This window comes from Xyrauchen texanus, chromosome 22 (assembly GCF_025860055.1).
Source record: "Xyrauchen texanus isolate HMW12.3.18 chromosome 22, RBS_HiC_50CHRs, whole genome shotgun sequence".
Classification (NCBI taxonomy): Eukaryota; Metazoa; Chordata; class Actinopteri; order Cypriniformes; family Catostomidae; genus Xyrauchen; species Xyrauchen texanus.
The window spans coordinates 16470350-16489302 of NC_068297.1; the positions used below are offsets into that span (position 1 = coordinate 16470350).

Here is an 18953-nt window from a genome sequence, read left to right on the forward strand (position 1 = left end):
AGCGCGGGCAGACACACCTACTGCACACAATCGCGCACTAGGGCCTTATAATATCTGCCAAGTACCGGTGCGTTAAATGTCAAACTACAATAAGATTTAGGGATTGTACGTTGTTATTTCGAGGCTTACTAACAACATTTGAGGAAGACAAATGGAACCCACATAGCGGTTCGCCTATCAGGCAGCAATCTTCAGCGCGAGAAGTACCAGATGGTTGTTCTTGTTGTAACATGGAGTTGTCGGAGCACATAAAGACCGCTAATGTTGAAGACGTTATTCTAAAACAGCCTTTCCATCCACCGCTCAAAGGAACCCTTTGTATAACCAGTCACCACCTTCTGTTCTCAGATAGAAAGGAGGAAAGTTCATGGCAACTTCTGCTTCTAATCAGAAACATCGATGCCATCGAGAAAAGGTAGAGATACAGATGGTCTCATCTTCTAGAACTTTATTTTGACCAATGCATGTGTGTTCCAATCAATGCATGTGTGTACAGATCAATGCATATATGTTCAAATCAATGCATTTGTGTAGGGTATTACTGGGCAACTGTAACTAATTTTACTCATATATGTCAAATATATTCACAAATGCTGAAGCATGTAGTTACTGAACACTTAAGAACAACTTACAAGTAACATAATACACCTGTCCAAATTTGGCCTTGAATCATCAGCTCATCATGATAATGTTCTTATTAATCCAAGCATCCTCTCTTTGAGTGTAATAACTTTATTAGATGGACAGACAACTGACGTGTGTTTGATCCCAAAAGTGACCAACTTCTGTGATGCTGAGCTCTAATTCTGTTCCACCCCTTACTATTCCTTTGGGTCAGTGTCGAGAATCTGTTTGGATACCCCAGCTACACCACTAAAGCAAGCCAGGGCAAAAGGTTTGATCTAGCACTGCAGTACGCGTTTGTGTCCAACATCTGCTGCAAAGGACTGTTATGCTCTGTGAAGCTTCCTTTTTATTCTGATCCAGGATCTGTTTTTAATTAATGCAGTTGAATATAGAGTCTAGCTAATGAGATAATTGGAAGAGCTTATTTTGCAACCATTGAGTCTTGCTTGGCAATAAGCTTTCATGTAATAGATTATATGGATCTGACGTGCTTTTTGAGCATCCATGGTCTTGAATGGCTTTGTGTGATGTCATTTGCTCTGGTTCTATCACATCCATGACACTTAAAGGGATGATCACCCAATAATGAAAACGATGTCATCATTTACTCACCCTTGTGGTGTTTCAAACCTGTGTGATGTCTTTTCTTCCATGGAACACAGAAGGAGATATTACAGCCACAGTCTCCATTAATTTTCATTGCATCATTTTTCCATACAATGAAAGTGAATTGTCAGTTAGGGTCACAAGGGTCAGTAAATGACAACAGAATTTGAATTTTTGGATGAACTTAACCTTTACTAGTTTGCTTTCATGTTTGATTACTGGATCCAAAGCAGCAATGTATAACATTATGTACTACTGTATTTACTTTTTCACTCTCAATGTCTAAATATGGAGAGTCAGAGGAAGGAACTGTTAGCTTACAGCATATCTTATTAAAGCTCTATTTAGAGAAACCAGTCATAATGCTGCAATTTTTCTTTCACGCGTTCTTGCACTTTCTCTCTTTCTTTCTGCTTGCCTTTCTTTAACTGGCGTATTTTTGCTTCCTTCTTTTGTCTATTCTGAGGCCCCTATGGGGACCAGTATAGTGACTTTTACAGAATTTGAGAGAGTGAGAAAACATTGAGGTATGTGCATAACTATGTGTGTGTGGGTGTTTGTGTGTCTAATACAGGCCTGTGGGGTCCTCCGGTACTATCACCATTAAATGCAAAGACCTGCTTATTCTTCAGCTGGAAATTCCTGGAATGGAGGAATGTCTAAACATAGCCAGTTCTATAGAGGTACTAAATATAGTTTTAGTATTGCAAAACAGCAAGCATCACAATTACTATTGTGAAAAAAGGCAAAAAATCGCATAGATTTACCTTTTTTGGGGGGCGTTTTTGACCATTTGGGAACCTATTGTTGCCCCTGTCGGTTGGGTGGGGGGTTCCTGGTGGCAGCCCTAGGCCCTGGCGGCCCGCCTAGTTCACCTATGCCTAGAAATGGCCCTGAAAGGAGGGACCTGAAAATAATAGAGACTTTTGCAACCAGGGTCAGAAACGAAGGGGGTCTCAGGGCTAAAATTCCACTGAAGTGGCAAAAATGCACGGAAAATTGGACAATATAGGGTAAAAAAATGTCCCATAATGTGTTTCTCTAATTTAATATGCCTAATAATACACATTATTGTAAAAAGTATGAGTTGATGTGGATTTAATTTTATGGGTAAAAAGTTATAAATTCTCAAGCTTATCTAATTTTCTTATTTGGTTATTTGGTTGAAAAAAAGACCAATAAAAGGTACAAAATGCCCATGAAAATCAAATCCAGGGGGCAACTATTGGCCCTTAAGGGAAGGTTAATTTCTAACAATGTTGGCAACCACCTAGAACAACCTAGCAAACACCTAGCAATGCCCTTGTAACCTTTCAAAGCACCCTAGCATTGTGAGGGCAATCTTTGCACGGGATCTTCAGAAGATCTTCAGAAAATATAAAAATCTAATTCTAATAAAGTTCTAATATCTTTTCCATTAATTGGTTTCAAAGATATACTTTTATGAAGCTGCCCATAAAAAATCTGGCTTAACACAATGTCTCCGTAGGCTCTCTCAACACTGGAAAGTGTGAAAGAGATGTATCCCTTCTTCTACAGACCTTCACATCTCAGTCTACAGGGTCCATGGGGCCTTTCCTCAACAGAGCAGTATTACAAACAAACAGAAAGACTGGTGAGCTGATGGTGACTACACACTCTTATCTTCACTTTCCTTTCCGTCAGTCCAATAACTGTCACTTATTCTGTTGCTTTGACATACACACACAAGAGCACATGCACAAAAACAAACATGATGTTTAAAGCATTACTTACACTCAAAGTCAAATGCTACTTAATATAAGCTATTGTTTCATTTCCTCTAAGGAAGACAAACGGGAAGCACTTTGTTTGCCACAGGAAACAAAAGGCTGTTGTGAGACCTGGGTGACAGTTGCACGCACAGGAAACAAAGCAATGTGTACTGACCACCTGATCTTAGACCACTGCCACTATTTCTCTTTCTGATAATTTTTCAACCTTAACCTTTTTATTTCTTTCTATGCCACAACTTTCCATTGCTGAAGATATGTATCTCTGACCCTGCACTTTCTGTTCTTCTTATCAAACATTTTGTACAGTGATTTTCTCTTCCATATGATGTTTTTTCTAACATAAAGTTGTTGGTTTTTATTTTATTTTAGGTATATTTGTGCTTGAGTTATTGTGCTAATGTGTGTTTGTGCAGTGGGACAGCTGGAGGGTGAGTAAAGTAAACTCGGATTACTCTGTCTGCCCATCTTATCCATGTGCGGTCATTGTGCCCCGTGAGGTGGATGATGACATGGTGGTCCGGGCAGCCCGGTTCAGGCAGGGTGGCAGGTTTCCTGTGCTCTCCTACTGTCACCATAGGAACCGAATGGTGAGTGAATGGTGTTTTCCAGTGCCTGAATATAAGTGTAATACAGAAAAACAGCATGACAGTGAAAAGGTTTAATAGAACAAAAGTAAGAAAGTACAACAATGAGTACATTTCCATAATCAGTGTGAATGGTTCAGGAATGGTACCAGTAATGGTAAGAACGTTACTAGTAGGAATTCCATTAGAAAATTAATTGGCATGGTGCAATTGCAAATAGAGGTTGACTGATAGTGGATGTTGCCGATACCAATAGCTAAGGTGGTGGAATAGGCCGAGAACCGATTAATCAGCAGATTGTTTTTCAAATCAATTTATAATATCTCACAAAAAAAAATCACTCTTTACTATGGCAGGCAAAGACAAAGAGTCCAGAATGAATAAAATCCCAGATGCAATTTTTTGTTCAACCAAAATCCCAATACTAAACAGAAGAAAGATTTGGTGCATAGTGCGGTACTTTAGTATAAACAAGTCCAAAACACCCTGGGACTCTTATTTTGAAACAACGAAATTATAAACAAATATTGGCAACTATCTAAATAGATTTTTTTCCCGATAACTGATAGTTACAGTTCCAATAGTAAAACCGATATATCGGCCTCTCTCTAATTGCAAACTATTCCCCACACATATTTCTCAGCATGGTTAGATAACCATACTCAGGACAGACAACCATGCTGGTAGAAAGGCTTTAATAATGTGGCAACTCACTGCTCAATTATTTTCATTCAAATCCTGATTTCGCAGCACCTCAATGGAAAAAATAAAAGTTTTCCTTTGGTTTTCCTTTTTTGCAAGAGAAATCACTTGCTTGTCTTTCATACTGTGATCCCATGGTTGTAAGTGTTACGAATGAGGCAGCGAAGCAGACGAGGAGAGCGGATCTAAATGCAAGCTCGCTTTATTTAAACAGTCAAACCAATAAACACAAAGGAAAACCCTCAGTGGGGAAATAAACATAAAACTGAAAACACGAAGAGAACAAAACTGAGAACTCGGGCAGGGAACACATACTAGGCTAACAACAACATTCAACGAAAGACAAGGACTGAAAACCAGGATATAAAAACACAAGCTGCTAGATCCATGTGGTGGTCTATCGTTCTGTCCTTGTGTATTTATATCCTGGTTTTTGTTTCAGTCCTTGTCTTTCGTTGAATGTTGTTGTTAGCCTAGTATGTGTTCCCTGTCCGAGTTCTCAGTGTTGTTCTCTTCGTGTTTTCAGTTTTATGTTTATTTCCCCACTGAGGGTTTTCCTTTGTGTTTAATTGGTTTGACTGTTTAAATAAAGCGAGCTTGCATTTAGATCCGCTCTCCTCGTCTGCTTCGCTGCCTCATTCGTAACAGAGGATATAAATACAAAAACATGGGACAAAGGGGCCAGTGAACAAACAGAACACAAACTAGATAACAAGGTGATTAACAGAAACCAAAAGGCAAATTAACAAGGGCAGGTGAAAACAATGAACAGTGAACACGAGGCAAAACAAGACTGTGGAGCTACAAAAGGGACAAAAGTGAAAACTATGGAATAACAAAGGGACAAAAATGGAAAACATAGGGGCAACGGTAAAACAAGACAAGGTCATACATAACAGTAAGTTTTATGTTCTCCTAATCCATGAGTGATTGTCAATCAATTCTAGTCCCTTTGGTGAATGGGCCATTTTTCTGAATAACAATTTTTTATTGATTTGTACAGATAACAAAGAAAAACAAAACTTATATACACTGAATCAACATTTAACCCCCACTATTACCCCTTCCCAATCACCAACCCCACCCTGACCCTCAATGAACATACCTGTGGTCACATATATGGCTGTCAAAATGGCTGAAAAACTAAATTCGAATTTCTTACTTAAATAATAGTAATATTCGAATTATATTCGAATTCTAAAGACATTACTTTATGTTAGGGGGAAAAAGTACTGTATTGTCTCCTAATACCACAAGAGAGCGCAATGAGCAAATATAATCCAAATCAAGCGTTGCATTTTTTATTGCAATGAAATGACATGACTTTGTTTAAAGCGCATAACGTTTTAAACAATCGTTCATAGATCAAATATAATTTCCTAAAATGTGCACGCAAGGAAATTGAGGTAACAAAAGTGAATATAAGTAGAAGAGCACCAGTAATATAAGAAAACACGCTGTAACAGACAGCGTAATGTTTAACACAAAATGGCAAACTGTTATTCTGAAACTATCCACTCACTCATACTTCTACATATTGTTTGTCAAAAACACCAGATGGTCAACTTGATCTCCAGCAAGGGCTGAGCGTTTTTGTTGACAATGTTTCCAGCTGATGAAAACACACACTCAGCTCTGACCGATGTGCCAGTAATACCCTGGACTGTTTTATTAATGGCCCCTCATCATGACATTCTCGAGAAAACTCTTCGGGATGAGAAGACTGCATGTGTGTTCTCAAGTTAGATGTTGTGGAGTGATATAGCAGCGGTTTCTTACACAACTTACAAATGACGTTGGTTTTGTCAACCATCTCGCCTTCGATACTCCAGAAACTGAAGAAGCGCCACATAGTACTTTTAAGATGTTTTGGTGTAAGTAAGATCCGACTTCGAGTCCTAACTCTCTTTTTCTGCCATTTTTCAAATTATCAACGCAGCCGTGCCGCATCTAATGGGCTGAACTGGATAGACTAATAAAAACAAACCGTGTCAGCTACGTCATCATCATGTCTCACGCACCTCCTGACACACCTAAAATTCAAATGCATGGTTTTGCATTCGAATGTGCATATTATTATTTTTTATTCGACGAATATTCGAAATTCAAATTTTTATTTGACAGCCCTAGTCACATGTCAAATAAATATATATACACATTTAAAACGATGCTACTCTCTCCACAGCTCCTCACAGAGAGTCCCCCAATAATTCCCCAAAAAATGCCCCATTTCCCATCAAAGGAAACCCAGATCCCAAGCCTTCTACATGACACCTCCTCGAAAGCTGCTACCCTCCCCATCGCTGCACACCACTGCTAAAATGAGGGCACTCCAGCTGACTTTCATTCCCTTAAAACATATCATAATACTGGTCAGAACCCAATTTTTTATGTGTTTATCCCCTATATTGATGACCGCCCCATAGCCTAAAATATTGAGTCTGGGGCAAAATTAATATTGAGTGCCCAATATGTCACACATAAAACTCTGAACCTTCAACCAAAATTCTTGGTTCTTAAAACACCAAAAAACATGGGTTGTGCCTCAATCTTCTGATTGGCATTGCCAGCATGTGGGTGTGTCTTTAAGACAAAGCCTATACAAACTAGAGGGGGTCCAATAGAATATATGTAAAATCTTGAATAGCATAAGATGCACCCTTGCATCTCTAGATGCAAACTTGACGTTTTTAGAATCCTAGCCCACACTTCTTCCTCAAATACCAATTTTAAACTTTCTCACACAATCTCTTGAGAGAAGTTGAAGCTCCGTACCCCAGACTCCAAATTAACAGGGAGTAATACACTGATGCCTCATGACCTTTTCCAAAAGCAAATCACCACTCCCAGATTATCTGCCGCTTTAGGGGGGTGTATACTCCTCCCAAAAACAGTACAGAGCAGGTGGTGCAGCTGTAAATACCTAAAGAACTGAGATCTGGGAACCCTAAAATGTTGAGCCATATTTTCAAAGGATCTCAATACTCCACTCTCATTTAGGCCACCGAGCATATTAACCTCCCTTACAATCCACTCTGACCAGCAGAAAAGGGACTTATTAAAACATAATTTTGGGTTCAGCCATATGCTCGAGACAACATTTAAATAAATGTCTGAATTAAACACTCTGGACATTTTTGTCCATACCACGTGCAAATGCGAGATAACAGAGTATAACTTCTCCAGTTAGTTTAATATAAAGGCATTGCAATGGCAAAATAAGGGCAAGAACTTCCTGTTCAATACAAAATCATGGAGGGGCTCTCTCAGGTGGAAGCAGCAATGAGCCAAATGTCTGAGACTGAATGCACAATAATAAAACATAATCTTGGGCAGGCCTAGCCCACCTTTGTCAATTGGCCTATGTAACTTACTGAAATGTAATCTGGGACGCTTACCATTCCAAATGAAGGACTTCGCTAAGGTATCAAATTGCTTGAAATAAGAGAGGGGGAAATCTACAGGGAGAGATTGTAGCAGGTAGTTTAATTTTGGAATAAAATAAATTTTAATAACATTAACCTTCCCAATCATAGATAAATGAAATGAAGCCCACCTGCACACATCGCTAAAAACCTTTTTATTATGGGGTCAAAATTAACTAACTAAATCACACAAATTTGCTGGGAATAAAATGCCCTAAAACTTAATGCCCTGTTTGGGTCACTGGAAGGAGCCTAGCTGAAAAGCCGTTACTGAGCAGTATGCTGTCAGAGCCAAATCTTCGGATATTGACCAAATGACTCTGTATCCTGAGAACTTAGAAAATGAATAAAAAATGATGTGGAGGCAAGGCATAGATCTATATATCATAGAGATATAATCACGTAAAGCAAAAGTTTATTCACCGTATCTCCCGCCACCACCCCTGAAAAATCATCTTCCTTTCTTTTCGTGGCTGCTAATAGTTCCAGGGCAAGACAGAAAATGCAACCCTGTAGGGTGCCCCTATCCAGAGTAAAATCAAATGAAATTAATCCATTGGTTTGTACTGCCACTACCGGGTGTCTATAAAGTAACTTAATCCATCCAATAAAAGTATTCCCGAACCTGTATATTTCCAAAATCTTAAAAAGATTATCCCATTCTACCATATCAAATGCCTTTTCAGCGTGAAGTGAGATGGCAGCAACTGGAGTCTGATCATTCGCCACTGACCACATGATATTGATGAAACGCTGTTAGAAGTGTTATCAGAAGAGCTGGGGCCCCGAATAAACCCCACCTGATCTATATGTATAGGAGATGTCATAACTTTACTTGCAATATTTTTATGTCTAGCTGGATCAGGACAATTGGACGATAACTCTTACACTTGCTCAGATCTTTGTCCTTTTTAAGAATGATCTGAGCATGTCATGGTTTACGGAAGCTTTCCATTCTTTAATGTTTCTGTATAAACTTCTAACAAAAGTGGAGTCAGTTCTGTAGCATAAGATCTAAAAGAATTTGCGGAAAACTTCATCTGCCCCCGGAGCCTTTCCTGTAGGTAAGGCCTTAATTACCTCGCCAAGCTCTTCCAAGGTTATCTCAGAATCAAGAGAATTGTTTTGCTCAGTCGTCAGTTTATGGAGTTCTAATGGTTCCACAACGTTTATAATATCTTTATCAGTAGACGAAGAAGTGGATCTATAGAGCTCAAGATAGAATTCTTTAAAAGCATTATTAATATCAATGGCCGAGGTAAATATTTCACCACCAGCAGCTTTCACTGAGGGAATAAAAAAAAATATATATATTTTTATATATAAAGTTTTATATATCTAGCCAAATGCTTCCCTGCTTTGTCCCCCGACTCATAGCCAAAACTCCACCTTCCATGACAAAATTGTATTATATCAATTATTTCATCCCTTACAACTACACAAGTTCTCTTGCTTTGGATTTTTGGAGAATGAGGAGTACTGTCTGACCCCTAAGATATGCATTAAGTGCCTCCCAAGCCACGCCCACAGAGGATACTGAGGATCAGTTGGTCTCCATATAGACATTGATTTCAGCCTTTAGCATTTGTTGGAATTCAGGATTTTGCAAAAGGGATACATTACAGCACCAACTATATGATTTATTTTTCTCCGTAATTGGCAACTCACCAGGATGTGATCTGAGACTAAGCTGTTTCCAATTGTGCAATCAGCAACAGATGAAATGAGGGACTTAGAAATAAAATTATATATATTCTAGAATAAATCTTACGGAATGATAGAAAAAAATTATAGTTTTTTCTATCAGATGGGTTCAAAAGTCTCCAAATATCTGTAAGACCATTTTTACATACACGTCAATTTTGCTCTAGGGGGCTTGATTGACAGAGTCCATAAATAGATTAAAGTCTCCTCCCAATATTATATCATGAGGGGTGCCAGTGGCTTGCAACATCCCTGCAAGATCTATAAAAAACCCTGAACATCAGCGTTAGGTGCGTAAATATTAGCCAAAATCAATCTTTGCTCCTGAATTTCTGCTAAAACAATAATGACTCTTCCTAATTTATCTTTAATCTGTTTGAGACATTTTTAATTGTAGAATTGCTTACTTATCAGTGTAATGACTCCCCTGCTCTTACTTGAGTCAGCACTAAAGAAAACATGTCCAACCCATGTCCATCCCATGTCCATATATTCCCAAATTTTTCAGCTTTCTTGCAGGGAAAGATGCATTTATTGAAGAAACACAATATCATTTTTCTAGTTTAAGAAGATAAATAATCTTCCTTCTTTTTATGTGGTGCCCCAACCCATTTCCATTCATCGTGGAGAGAGACAATCCACTCATATTAATATTTTACATTTTGACACATTAAAAAAAAAAATTGTGTGGAAAAAATACAATTATAAAGACCACATTCCAACATTTATATTTACGCATTTGGCAGACGCTTTTATCCAAAGCGACTTACAGAGCCCTTATTACAAGGACAATCCCCCCGGAGCAACCTGGAGTTAAGTGTCTTGCTCAAGGACACAAGGGTGGTGGCTGTGGGGATCGAACCAGCAACCTTCTGATTACATTATTACCAGTTATGTGTTTTAGACCACTACACTACCACCACACATTAATGCAACTGTGCCATCGAATTGCTCAAGACCGGTGTGTCTATACAACTTTTGTGAGACAGAATTACACAGCAACAAACAAACTCCAGCCAATAGTCGGAATAAACACAAAAAAAGTGTAGATTCTTCCACATAACTGTCCCGAAGGTGTGTTCATCCACAAAATGAACATTAGCCTCTAGTGGAACCAGCACATAAAAAAAGCAGTTCAGTTTCCTCGGACAGTGAGTCAGCCATTCGACTGCTACATGAGTGCAACAAATGACCCAATCACTCCAATGTCCTGCAAGAAATACTCCATAAAACAAACTCCAAACAACAGGAGGCATAAGCACAAAGAACATGCAGATTCATCCACAACACTGTCCCAAAGGAGTGCTACTACACAATACAAACTCCAGCCACTAGGCGGAACAGCACAAAAAGAAACAAAAAAGGCACTCAGTTTCCTCGGACGGTCAAGTGAAGTCTGTCCACTTGGCTGCAACGTGAGTACCACAAAATAACTTACTCAGTCCATTTACTTTATGAAGGACAATGCTTGCTGGGGACATGTAAATATTTTATGGTCATCCTTAGCATCTATTCTGAGAATAGAAGCTGAGGATGGTTGATGTAAGAGTTTCTTGCATTCCTTGAATCGATCCCATTTCTTTATTGATGAATTTGCAAAATCTGTTAACAAGAAAATGCTTTGGTTCTTCCAAGAAAGCCTTCCTTTACTCCTCTCCTCACGTAACACAAGATCTTTATCAGGTGATCTTAGAAATTTGGCCAGAGTTGATCGGGGCCTGTCTCCCTCAGAGGATCACTGAGCCGTTATCCATCACCATATCCCAACTCTATTTGTCCTCAGGAATTCCAACAATTTGGACGTTATTCTGCCGGTTTTGGTACTCTCCGATGACTCCAGATAATCGATCAGTTTCTCGACATCCGCCACTCTTGTAACCAATTCAGTGAATTGCGTCTCTGTGGCAGAGATCGATTGCTGTATTACAGCAAGCTCATCCAAGTCAGCAATGACCTTCGTCAGCATTGCCGACCAAATTAAAAGATTCTCGACAAATTTCCCTCACTTCTCTGACCAAATTGGCTCCCGGGTTTGCAGCCTGCTGGGGGGGCGTTAGCTTGAGCACGTAAGTGTCTTTTAATGTCTCCAGAGCCCGAGGATGTAGAATTCTTTGACATATTGTCCTCCTAGAACAGTTAAGGATTAGGGTGTATCGAATCTCAATGGATTATAACATAAAAAGTATTAAAACTAGCAAAGTGCTCAGAGCTCATCATTCACACGTCCGAACCTCACATGGCATCACGTGACTCCTGAATCGGCCATTTTTCAACAGTTTTTATCGCTTTTTTGCACCGGGATCAATTTGAAAATATTTAACAGCACAATTCAGCAGAGGTAAACTTTCGGCCTGAAGATGGAAATGCTCAAAGTGTGATAATACAATAGTGTAACAGTGCTACATTTTGACATTGCTGTATTGTGACAGAGTATTAGTACAAAATTGTGCTGTTTCAGACATTGCAGACATTATTCAAATGCTATGATGTGGTTTTTCATTATTTATTATTACAAATGTTAACAACCTTTCATGAATGACCAGTAAAAGATGTTCTTTTAAAGTTTTTGTATCTGTTGCCAAGGTGATCATGCGAAGCAGCCAGCCTTTGACAGGAGCCAATAGAAAGAGATGTAAGGAAGATGAGCTCCTTCTCCAAGCAGTACTAGATGGGTCAGAGCTGGGTTACATCGTTGATTTGCGTTCTGCCCAGCAAGCCCAGCAGGCCCGGATGACAGGAGGGGGTTTTGAGTCTAAAACCTGCTACAGCCACTGGAAAAGACTGCATAGATACCATGAAAGGTGAGAGAGAATCTTACAAGTGTAGGGTTTCTTGGTTCAGGTTTGGGGAATGTACAATTAATATTAATGATTGTAATCAATGATTAATCATATGGTTTGAACTAGATAACAATACATTCTAAATAGCCCCAAAACAGGGGTTATATAGCCCAAAAGTCTGCTTCGGATATATATAGATAATTAAACACAACGAATTATAATTAATTAGGAATATACATCATATGCAGACAGGCTGTATTAATTTTCAGAACACCTTAATGGAATTAACCCGTACCGCAACCAATCAGTTCGTCCACCGAACCACTTTGCTCGATACTCTTGATCAATTCTCCAGAAGGTTTATTCTTAGTATAAGCTTACTTAATCAAAGCACGTTAACTTACTTTGATAATATCAGCTCGTAGCTTTAGATCGCACATTAAAGAGGCTTTGCTCTATGACCAACAAACAGAGACAATCAAGCGTATAAGTGGGTTTAATACAAGGAACTAGGATATATCACAAACTTAACAAACGTAGAACACATTTAACAACAAACATTTAACATAGAACAAACAAAGTAAAACAGGAAGGAAAATAAAGAGATTACAGGGATAGCAAACTTGTTACAACAGTTAAACCTTAAGAGCCAGCAAGGGAATTACACACTCTAACACATTTGAATTTAGATGGAATAATACTTGCAAAATGGACCTTTGTGTCGCTGAACAAGACTGCGTGTGTGCGTGAATGTCCTCGTTGCGTCCGTGAGATGGAGGATTTCTCTTGATGCTTCTCGAGCGTGGATCGCTCACGGGAAGTTCAAAGCATCTTAGGAGTAATGGTTGAAACTGAGAGAGAGTTCTTTCACCCGGAGGATATCGGACTGCTCCAAAAACGTAGAGTGTTGAGCTTTGTCCGAAGACAAGAAAAAGACTGAGATAAACGCCAAATAAAACAAATGACATGTCTGACGAGAGTTTGAAGAGAAGTTGAAGAAAACTTGAAGAGGTTCAGAAGAGAAAGCAAGAGAGAAGTGTAAGAGAGAGATGTAAGGACAAGAGGACAAGAGAACAAGAGGACAAGAGGACAAGAGAGAGATTCAACACCAGATCCTGACTTTTAAGGTAGGGAGGTCACACCTCCTTTGGGAGAAATGACCCAATGAGGCTCCTCAGTTTTGGCGCGAGATGGTTCCCTTTGTCTTGTCAAGGCTCGTCTTTTGCCTAATTTACAACAGGGTCCGGATGTGGTTTGAATCACTCAAAAGATGGTAAAACATAGCAGAATACATTTTAATGTAACCTTATATATATATTCAGCTAGGGTGAGTCGTAATGTTTAATTTGATACCAAGAAACTTGTATTTGGTACACTTAAAAGTGAATATATACTCTTAGACTCTTTATATAAGCCCTCAGAGTTTAACTACACAACTAAACAATCTTAACTAGTTTGATATAACAGCAGAAATACCCAAGCATACAGGAATAAAACATATTTCCTTAAAAATAAGCCATTTCTGGGTTTTAAATGGTAGGAACGTGTGTGTCTTTCAACCTCTCACATTCCTTTCTCATCTAAGGAGGGGGGTGTGGGGAGAGTAACAGTGTGTGGGGGTTTTAGGACCCTTCGCAAGAATGTGTGCATTGCATTCAGAATTAATGAGTTCATGATTTTCCGTTCATACTCTACACAAGTCATGAACATTTTCTCAGAATTTACTCATCCTCATGCCATCCCAGTTGTGGATGCCTTTCTTTCATCTGCTGAGCACAAACAAAGATTTTTAGAATAATTTTTAGCTCTGCAGGTCCATACAATGCAAGTGAATGGGTGCCAATATTTTAAAGCTCCAAAATCCACATAAGGGCAACATAAAAGTACTCCAGACGACTTTAAATCCATATCTTCTGAATCAATATGATAGGTGTGGGTGAGAAACAGATAATATGTAAGTCATTTTTTACTATAAATTCTCCTCCCTGCTCAGTCAATCCCCAATTTACTTTCACTTTCTCATTCTTCTTGTGTTTTTGGTGATTCACATTCTTCGAGCATATCACCCCATACTGGGAAGGGAGAAGAATTTATGACAAAAAATGTAATCAACTTAAATATTGATCTGTTTTTCATCCATACCTATCATATAATTTCTGAATACATGGATTTAACCACTGGAGTCATATGGTTTACTTTAATTATGTCTTTATATGTATTTTGGAGCTTAAAAATGTTGGCACCCATTCAATTTGCATTGTGAGGACCTACAGAGCTGATTTATTCTTCAGCAGAAAGAAAGTCATACACATCTGGGATGCCAGGAGTGCGAGTAAATAATGAGAGAATTTTCATTTTTGGGTGAACTATACCTTTAAATCTGCTATGTTATATTCTTGTGTCTAAATAAAGGAATATGATTGGTCTTGTTTTATATACCTTTATCTGTTTCCAAATGCGTATGCGGTGTGATGTGTATTTACAGGGGTAAGATGCTGCAGGAGAGTCTAATTAAACTGGTGGAAGCGTGTGGCGACCATTCTCATAGTGTGGATCGCTGGCTCAGTAAACTGGAGAATTCTAAATGGCTTTCTCATGTTCACAGTGCACTGTCCACTGCAGGCCTGGTTGCAGAGTGTTTAGAAAGGTGAGAATTTCTATTACTTGGGTCTCATAATTAGTATTGCAGTTTGTTCTTGAAATTCTCTGTTCTATTATTTTGCTCAGTTTTTCTCTCTTTAGTCGTTGACTTATTCTATGTATCTTTCGTACTCCTTTGGAACAGTAACAGATCGATATAGTGTATATATTTTAATGCTGTTGTCAGTTTTGTTGACCAGTATGTCTGTGAATCTTTTTATATTAATTTTCTGTTTTGGTACATCTATTAATTTCATCACATTGTAATTCATATGTATTATATGTATATGATATAATACATGCAATGAGGGACAGATGATGCAAGGATTTGTGCTGAATGATGCATGGACTTCAGATGCATTGCTGGTCTGTTTTTTTGTTTGTAGGAATAGCCAGTCTTTGCTCATGTACAGTTTTCCTTTTAAATGCATTTCTCTGGTCTATGGTGTTTTTGTATGGTTGGTCACTCTGTACTCATGCATGGCTTTGAGATGTATTGCTCTGGTTTGTGGTCTGTTTGTTTTACAGGGATGGTCACTCTGTGCTTGTGCATGGGTCTGAAGGGACAGACAGCACGCTGCTTGTGACCTCATTGGCTCAGCTTATATTAGATCCTGCCTCTAGAACTCTCAGTGGCTTCCTTTGCCTACTAGAGAGGGAGTGGATACAGGTGAATGTGTGTTTATGGATGTTCTTGTGTGTTTATCTTTCACATTGTGTGTACTGGATAGAGCTCAGGTTGGTAGATGAGCCTTGTATTTGAATATAAGCTTATCTATGCATTATGACAAAACAAAAACACTTTCATACTAAAGTACACCCACTGCCTAAGATCTGTTTGTCTAAAGGTTGGTGAGTGGTGACTGAGCTGTATGTTTGTTTGTCTCAGGCTGGACACCCATTTCAGCAGCGCTGCGCTCATTCAGCGTACTCTCATGCCCGTCTGAAGCAGGAATGTCCATCCTTCCTCTTGCTACTCGACTGTACGTGGCAATTGTGGCGACAGTTTCCGCTGGCACTAGAGTTTAGTGAGGCCCTGCTGCTCCGACTGGCACAAGAGGTTTATGCATCTGAATATGGCACCTTCCTGTGTAACAGTGAGCAGGAGAGGTGAGCACAGCTTATTAGTAAACAATTTAACTGTGGCTGATGCATTTACAGTGGGGTACAAAAGTGTGACCACACTCAATTTAAAAAAAAAAAATAATTATTATTACAGATTGGTATTACCAGCATAATCATTTCTGAGAAAAGTTTAATTGAAAAATTAACATGAATTTGATATGCCTCACTTTTGCTTTTATGACAGCATGCACTCAAGCTGGCATGGGCACCACAAGTTTGTTCAAAACCTGATAATCCATGTTATATTTGAAAATGTTTCAAAAAACATTGTGCACTTCAATAGAAGCAACATTGGTAAAAATGTTTTTTCAGGGAACCTAAAAAATGCTTCATGTGGAAGAATCTAAATCAAATTATTTAAGGGGAAAAAAAATAAACCTGTCTACATTATTTTCAAGCGTTAGATCAAGTACATCCAAATACATCCTTAAGGTAACAATTGCATGTTACAATTGCTGGATTTTTACAGTGAAGAATTTTTTTTTGTACAAAGGACTTTCTTAACATGGTCAATGCCACAAATTTGCTTATTTGATTGGTGACCTAGAAATAGCGTGGCATCTTAAAGGAATATTCCGGGTTCAATACAAGTTAAGCTCAGTAATTGTGGCATGATGTTGATTGCCAGAAAAATATATTTCGACTTGTCCCTACTTTTCTTACAAAAAAAGTACAATGGAAGTGAATGTGGCCATTTTTTGGAGGGTTTAAATGAAGAACCTTTAAGCTTATAATTTTTTTAAGCACTTAATTCTGCTAAAATCTGTTAAAACGCATGTATTTGTGCTGTAAAGTAGTTTAAATCATCATTTTTACAGTCTGTTTAGGGTTTGTTGACATCGTCATGGCAACAAAGTTGTAAAATTGGCTATAATTTAATGCAGAAAGGGTTAGTAAGCCATTTTATCACTCTAAAATCATGTTTACCCGCATGTTTTTTATTTCTTGTTGCTACACTTCTGATTGGTGGAATTCACAAATGCTGTGGATTGAGTTTATCTTGTATTGAACCCCAAATATTCCTTTAAATATTTGTATTCTTTTTATGTAATTTAACGTATCTTGGTTTTACATTTTTTCACAAAGCTTTAATTAGGTTTTAATTAGATTTTTGAATCCCAGATTTTCAATGTGGACTCTTTCAATGTGGATCCTTTGTAACATCTTCTGGATTATACTGTATATTCTTGTTTTCTAAGCCACTGTGAGTTTATCAGTACTATGTGTCTGAACATTCATTTTAAAATGAACAAATATATTATAACTTTTCAATTGCTTTTTTTATGTCATTTTATCTCAAATCAAATTTATATTCCTTTCCTTTATATATCAATGCCCATGCTTTCATTAACCAGATGTGCTTTAGGAGTGAAGCAGAACACACACTGTTTGTTTCAGTCCCTATTGAGGTCTGGTAATGGAGAGCAGTACCTCAACCCACTGTATGAACGCACTGAGCTGGCCATTTGGCCCTCAGTGCATCCTCAGTCCTTACAGCTATGGACAGGTGAGTCCACAACATCATTATCCCAATAAGTACACTGTATTTAAAATACTTTTTCTAAAGTCTGTATGGGTTTGTGGGTAGGCTTGTTCCTCAGATGGACTGAGTATGCTCAGAACATTGTGGAAGCTCGAGAGGAGCTGTGGAGCATTGTGAAGGAGCACCGTGAGAGCGCTGGACTGGAACGGAACTATTACACCCTCAGTACACACTGTGAACCATTGACCCCTTTTGAGAATCTCATGGATGAGCTGACTATCTTGTGACCACGTGGTGGAAAAGACATTTTAAAGTCTGTTACTCACTGTCTAAAATCTGACCCATAAACCCCAAAGCAAAGCAGAACAGTTTGTGCTTAAGTCGGTATAGGAAATAACTTAACAAGTTATATGAAATAAGTCTCTACCAATTTATCTCAGACAATCAGACAAACTGCCATTTAAAGAGCTATCAGACAAACTGCCATTTAAATCAATCAGATAAACTTTCATTCAAGAGTAATCAGACTAATCTGTTTTTGGAAATTATATCTTAGCAGTATGGAAAATAGTGATGCGAATGTAAACAACCCTAAATGTGTTTGTCATAGTGTTTTTTTTGACAGACTGTCTATATTCTGACTTTGTCAGGTAACCTTAAAAAATTGCTTCATGTGGTAACATCTACAATAACTGCTTTTATTCAATCCATAAATGTTGTTTAATCAGACTAATTTTACCTGCAAAATATGGTTACACCAATGAAAGTTATTTGTATGGGTTAGATCAATTACAAATCGATCCTTGAGGTAACAATTGCAGGTTACCTCTTTACCCAGTGTATGTTCTACATTAGACATTAGTGATCGCCTAATTGTATTTATGGTGCAACACTTTGTATTGAAGTTACATGTTTGTGTTAAATGGTAAGTTTTACACGTTTTACACACTGTCACAGACAGCTGAATGTTGAATTGGGTGAATGTGAGAAGTTTGCTATCCTCTGAAGACCTATCTGATGTTAAACCTGCATGAACAATTAAATGGTAATACATATCATTAGTCATTTGTCTCAATGATTTCATACATGGCTAAGAAATTACAAATTTTTGCTATTTTGACATGGTTTATAATAAATTAATGATGCAGCTAAGTAGTTTTATTATGTGTTATGAGCCATATTTTCTTTATAGTTGGACCTACATTATATTAGCCCAGGTTATGAAGCATGTTGTGTTATCTGAAAATATAAACATAAAAGTATTATTTGACTACTGTATTGGTTACTAAACACACACTGGTCCAGCTATCCTATTTTTAAATTTTCCAAAAAAAAACATTGTATAGGATGTTTTTTTTTAAGGATTTGAATTACGGGGACACAAGAAATGGCTTCATAAACCACATTTATAGCATAATACCCTTGTAATTACCAGTTTGTTACCTAATTCAAAGTCCTCCTAAACCACCCAAACTCACACACAAAACTAACAAACAATAACACCTCTCTGCCCAATGAAGTCC

General features: G+C 38.1%; 1 protein-coding gene across 2 annotated transcripts; it reads left to right on the forward strand.

Moving 5' to 3' along the window:
• On the forward strand, positions 1 to 18476 carry zgc:154055 (uncharacterized protein LOC556036 homolog). 2 transcript variants are annotated; one of them, XM_052153359.1, is made up of 11 exons: positions 1 to 415; positions 839 to 895; positions 1808 to 1916; positions 2723 to 2848; positions 3401 to 3574; positions 11986 to 12203; positions 14668 to 14829; positions 15351 to 15492; positions 15712 to 15932; positions 17303 to 17454; positions 17536 to 18476. In XM_052153359.1, exons 1-11 carry the CDS (start codon positions 231 to 233, stop codon positions 17715 to 17717), a joined length of 1728 nt encoding a protein of 575 aa, XP_052009319.1. In that variant the 5' UTR covers positions 1 to 230; the 3' UTR covers positions 17718 to 18476. The 2 variants fall into 2 exon arrangements, with proteins under 2 accessions (XP_052009319.1, XP_052009320.1); XM_052153360.1 differs by lacking the exon at positions 839 to 895.
• Positions 18477 to 18953: the final 477 nt, after the last annotated feature.

Excerpts from the sequence above, each read along its gene's own strand:
- zgc:154055 (XM_052153359.1), top strand. The coding sequence starts at position 231 with ATGGAGTTGTCGGAGCACATAAAGACCGCTAATGTTGAAGACGTTATT. Across the intron at positions 1,917-2,722 it reads ACATAGCCAGTTCTATAGAG|GCTCTCTCAACACTGGAAAG; the intron begins GTACTAAATATA and ends ATGTCTCCGTAG. Across the intron at positions 12,204-14,667 it reads CTGCATAGATACCATGAAAG|GGGTAAGATGCTGCAGGAGA; the intron begins GTGAGAGAGAAT and ends GTGTATTTACAG.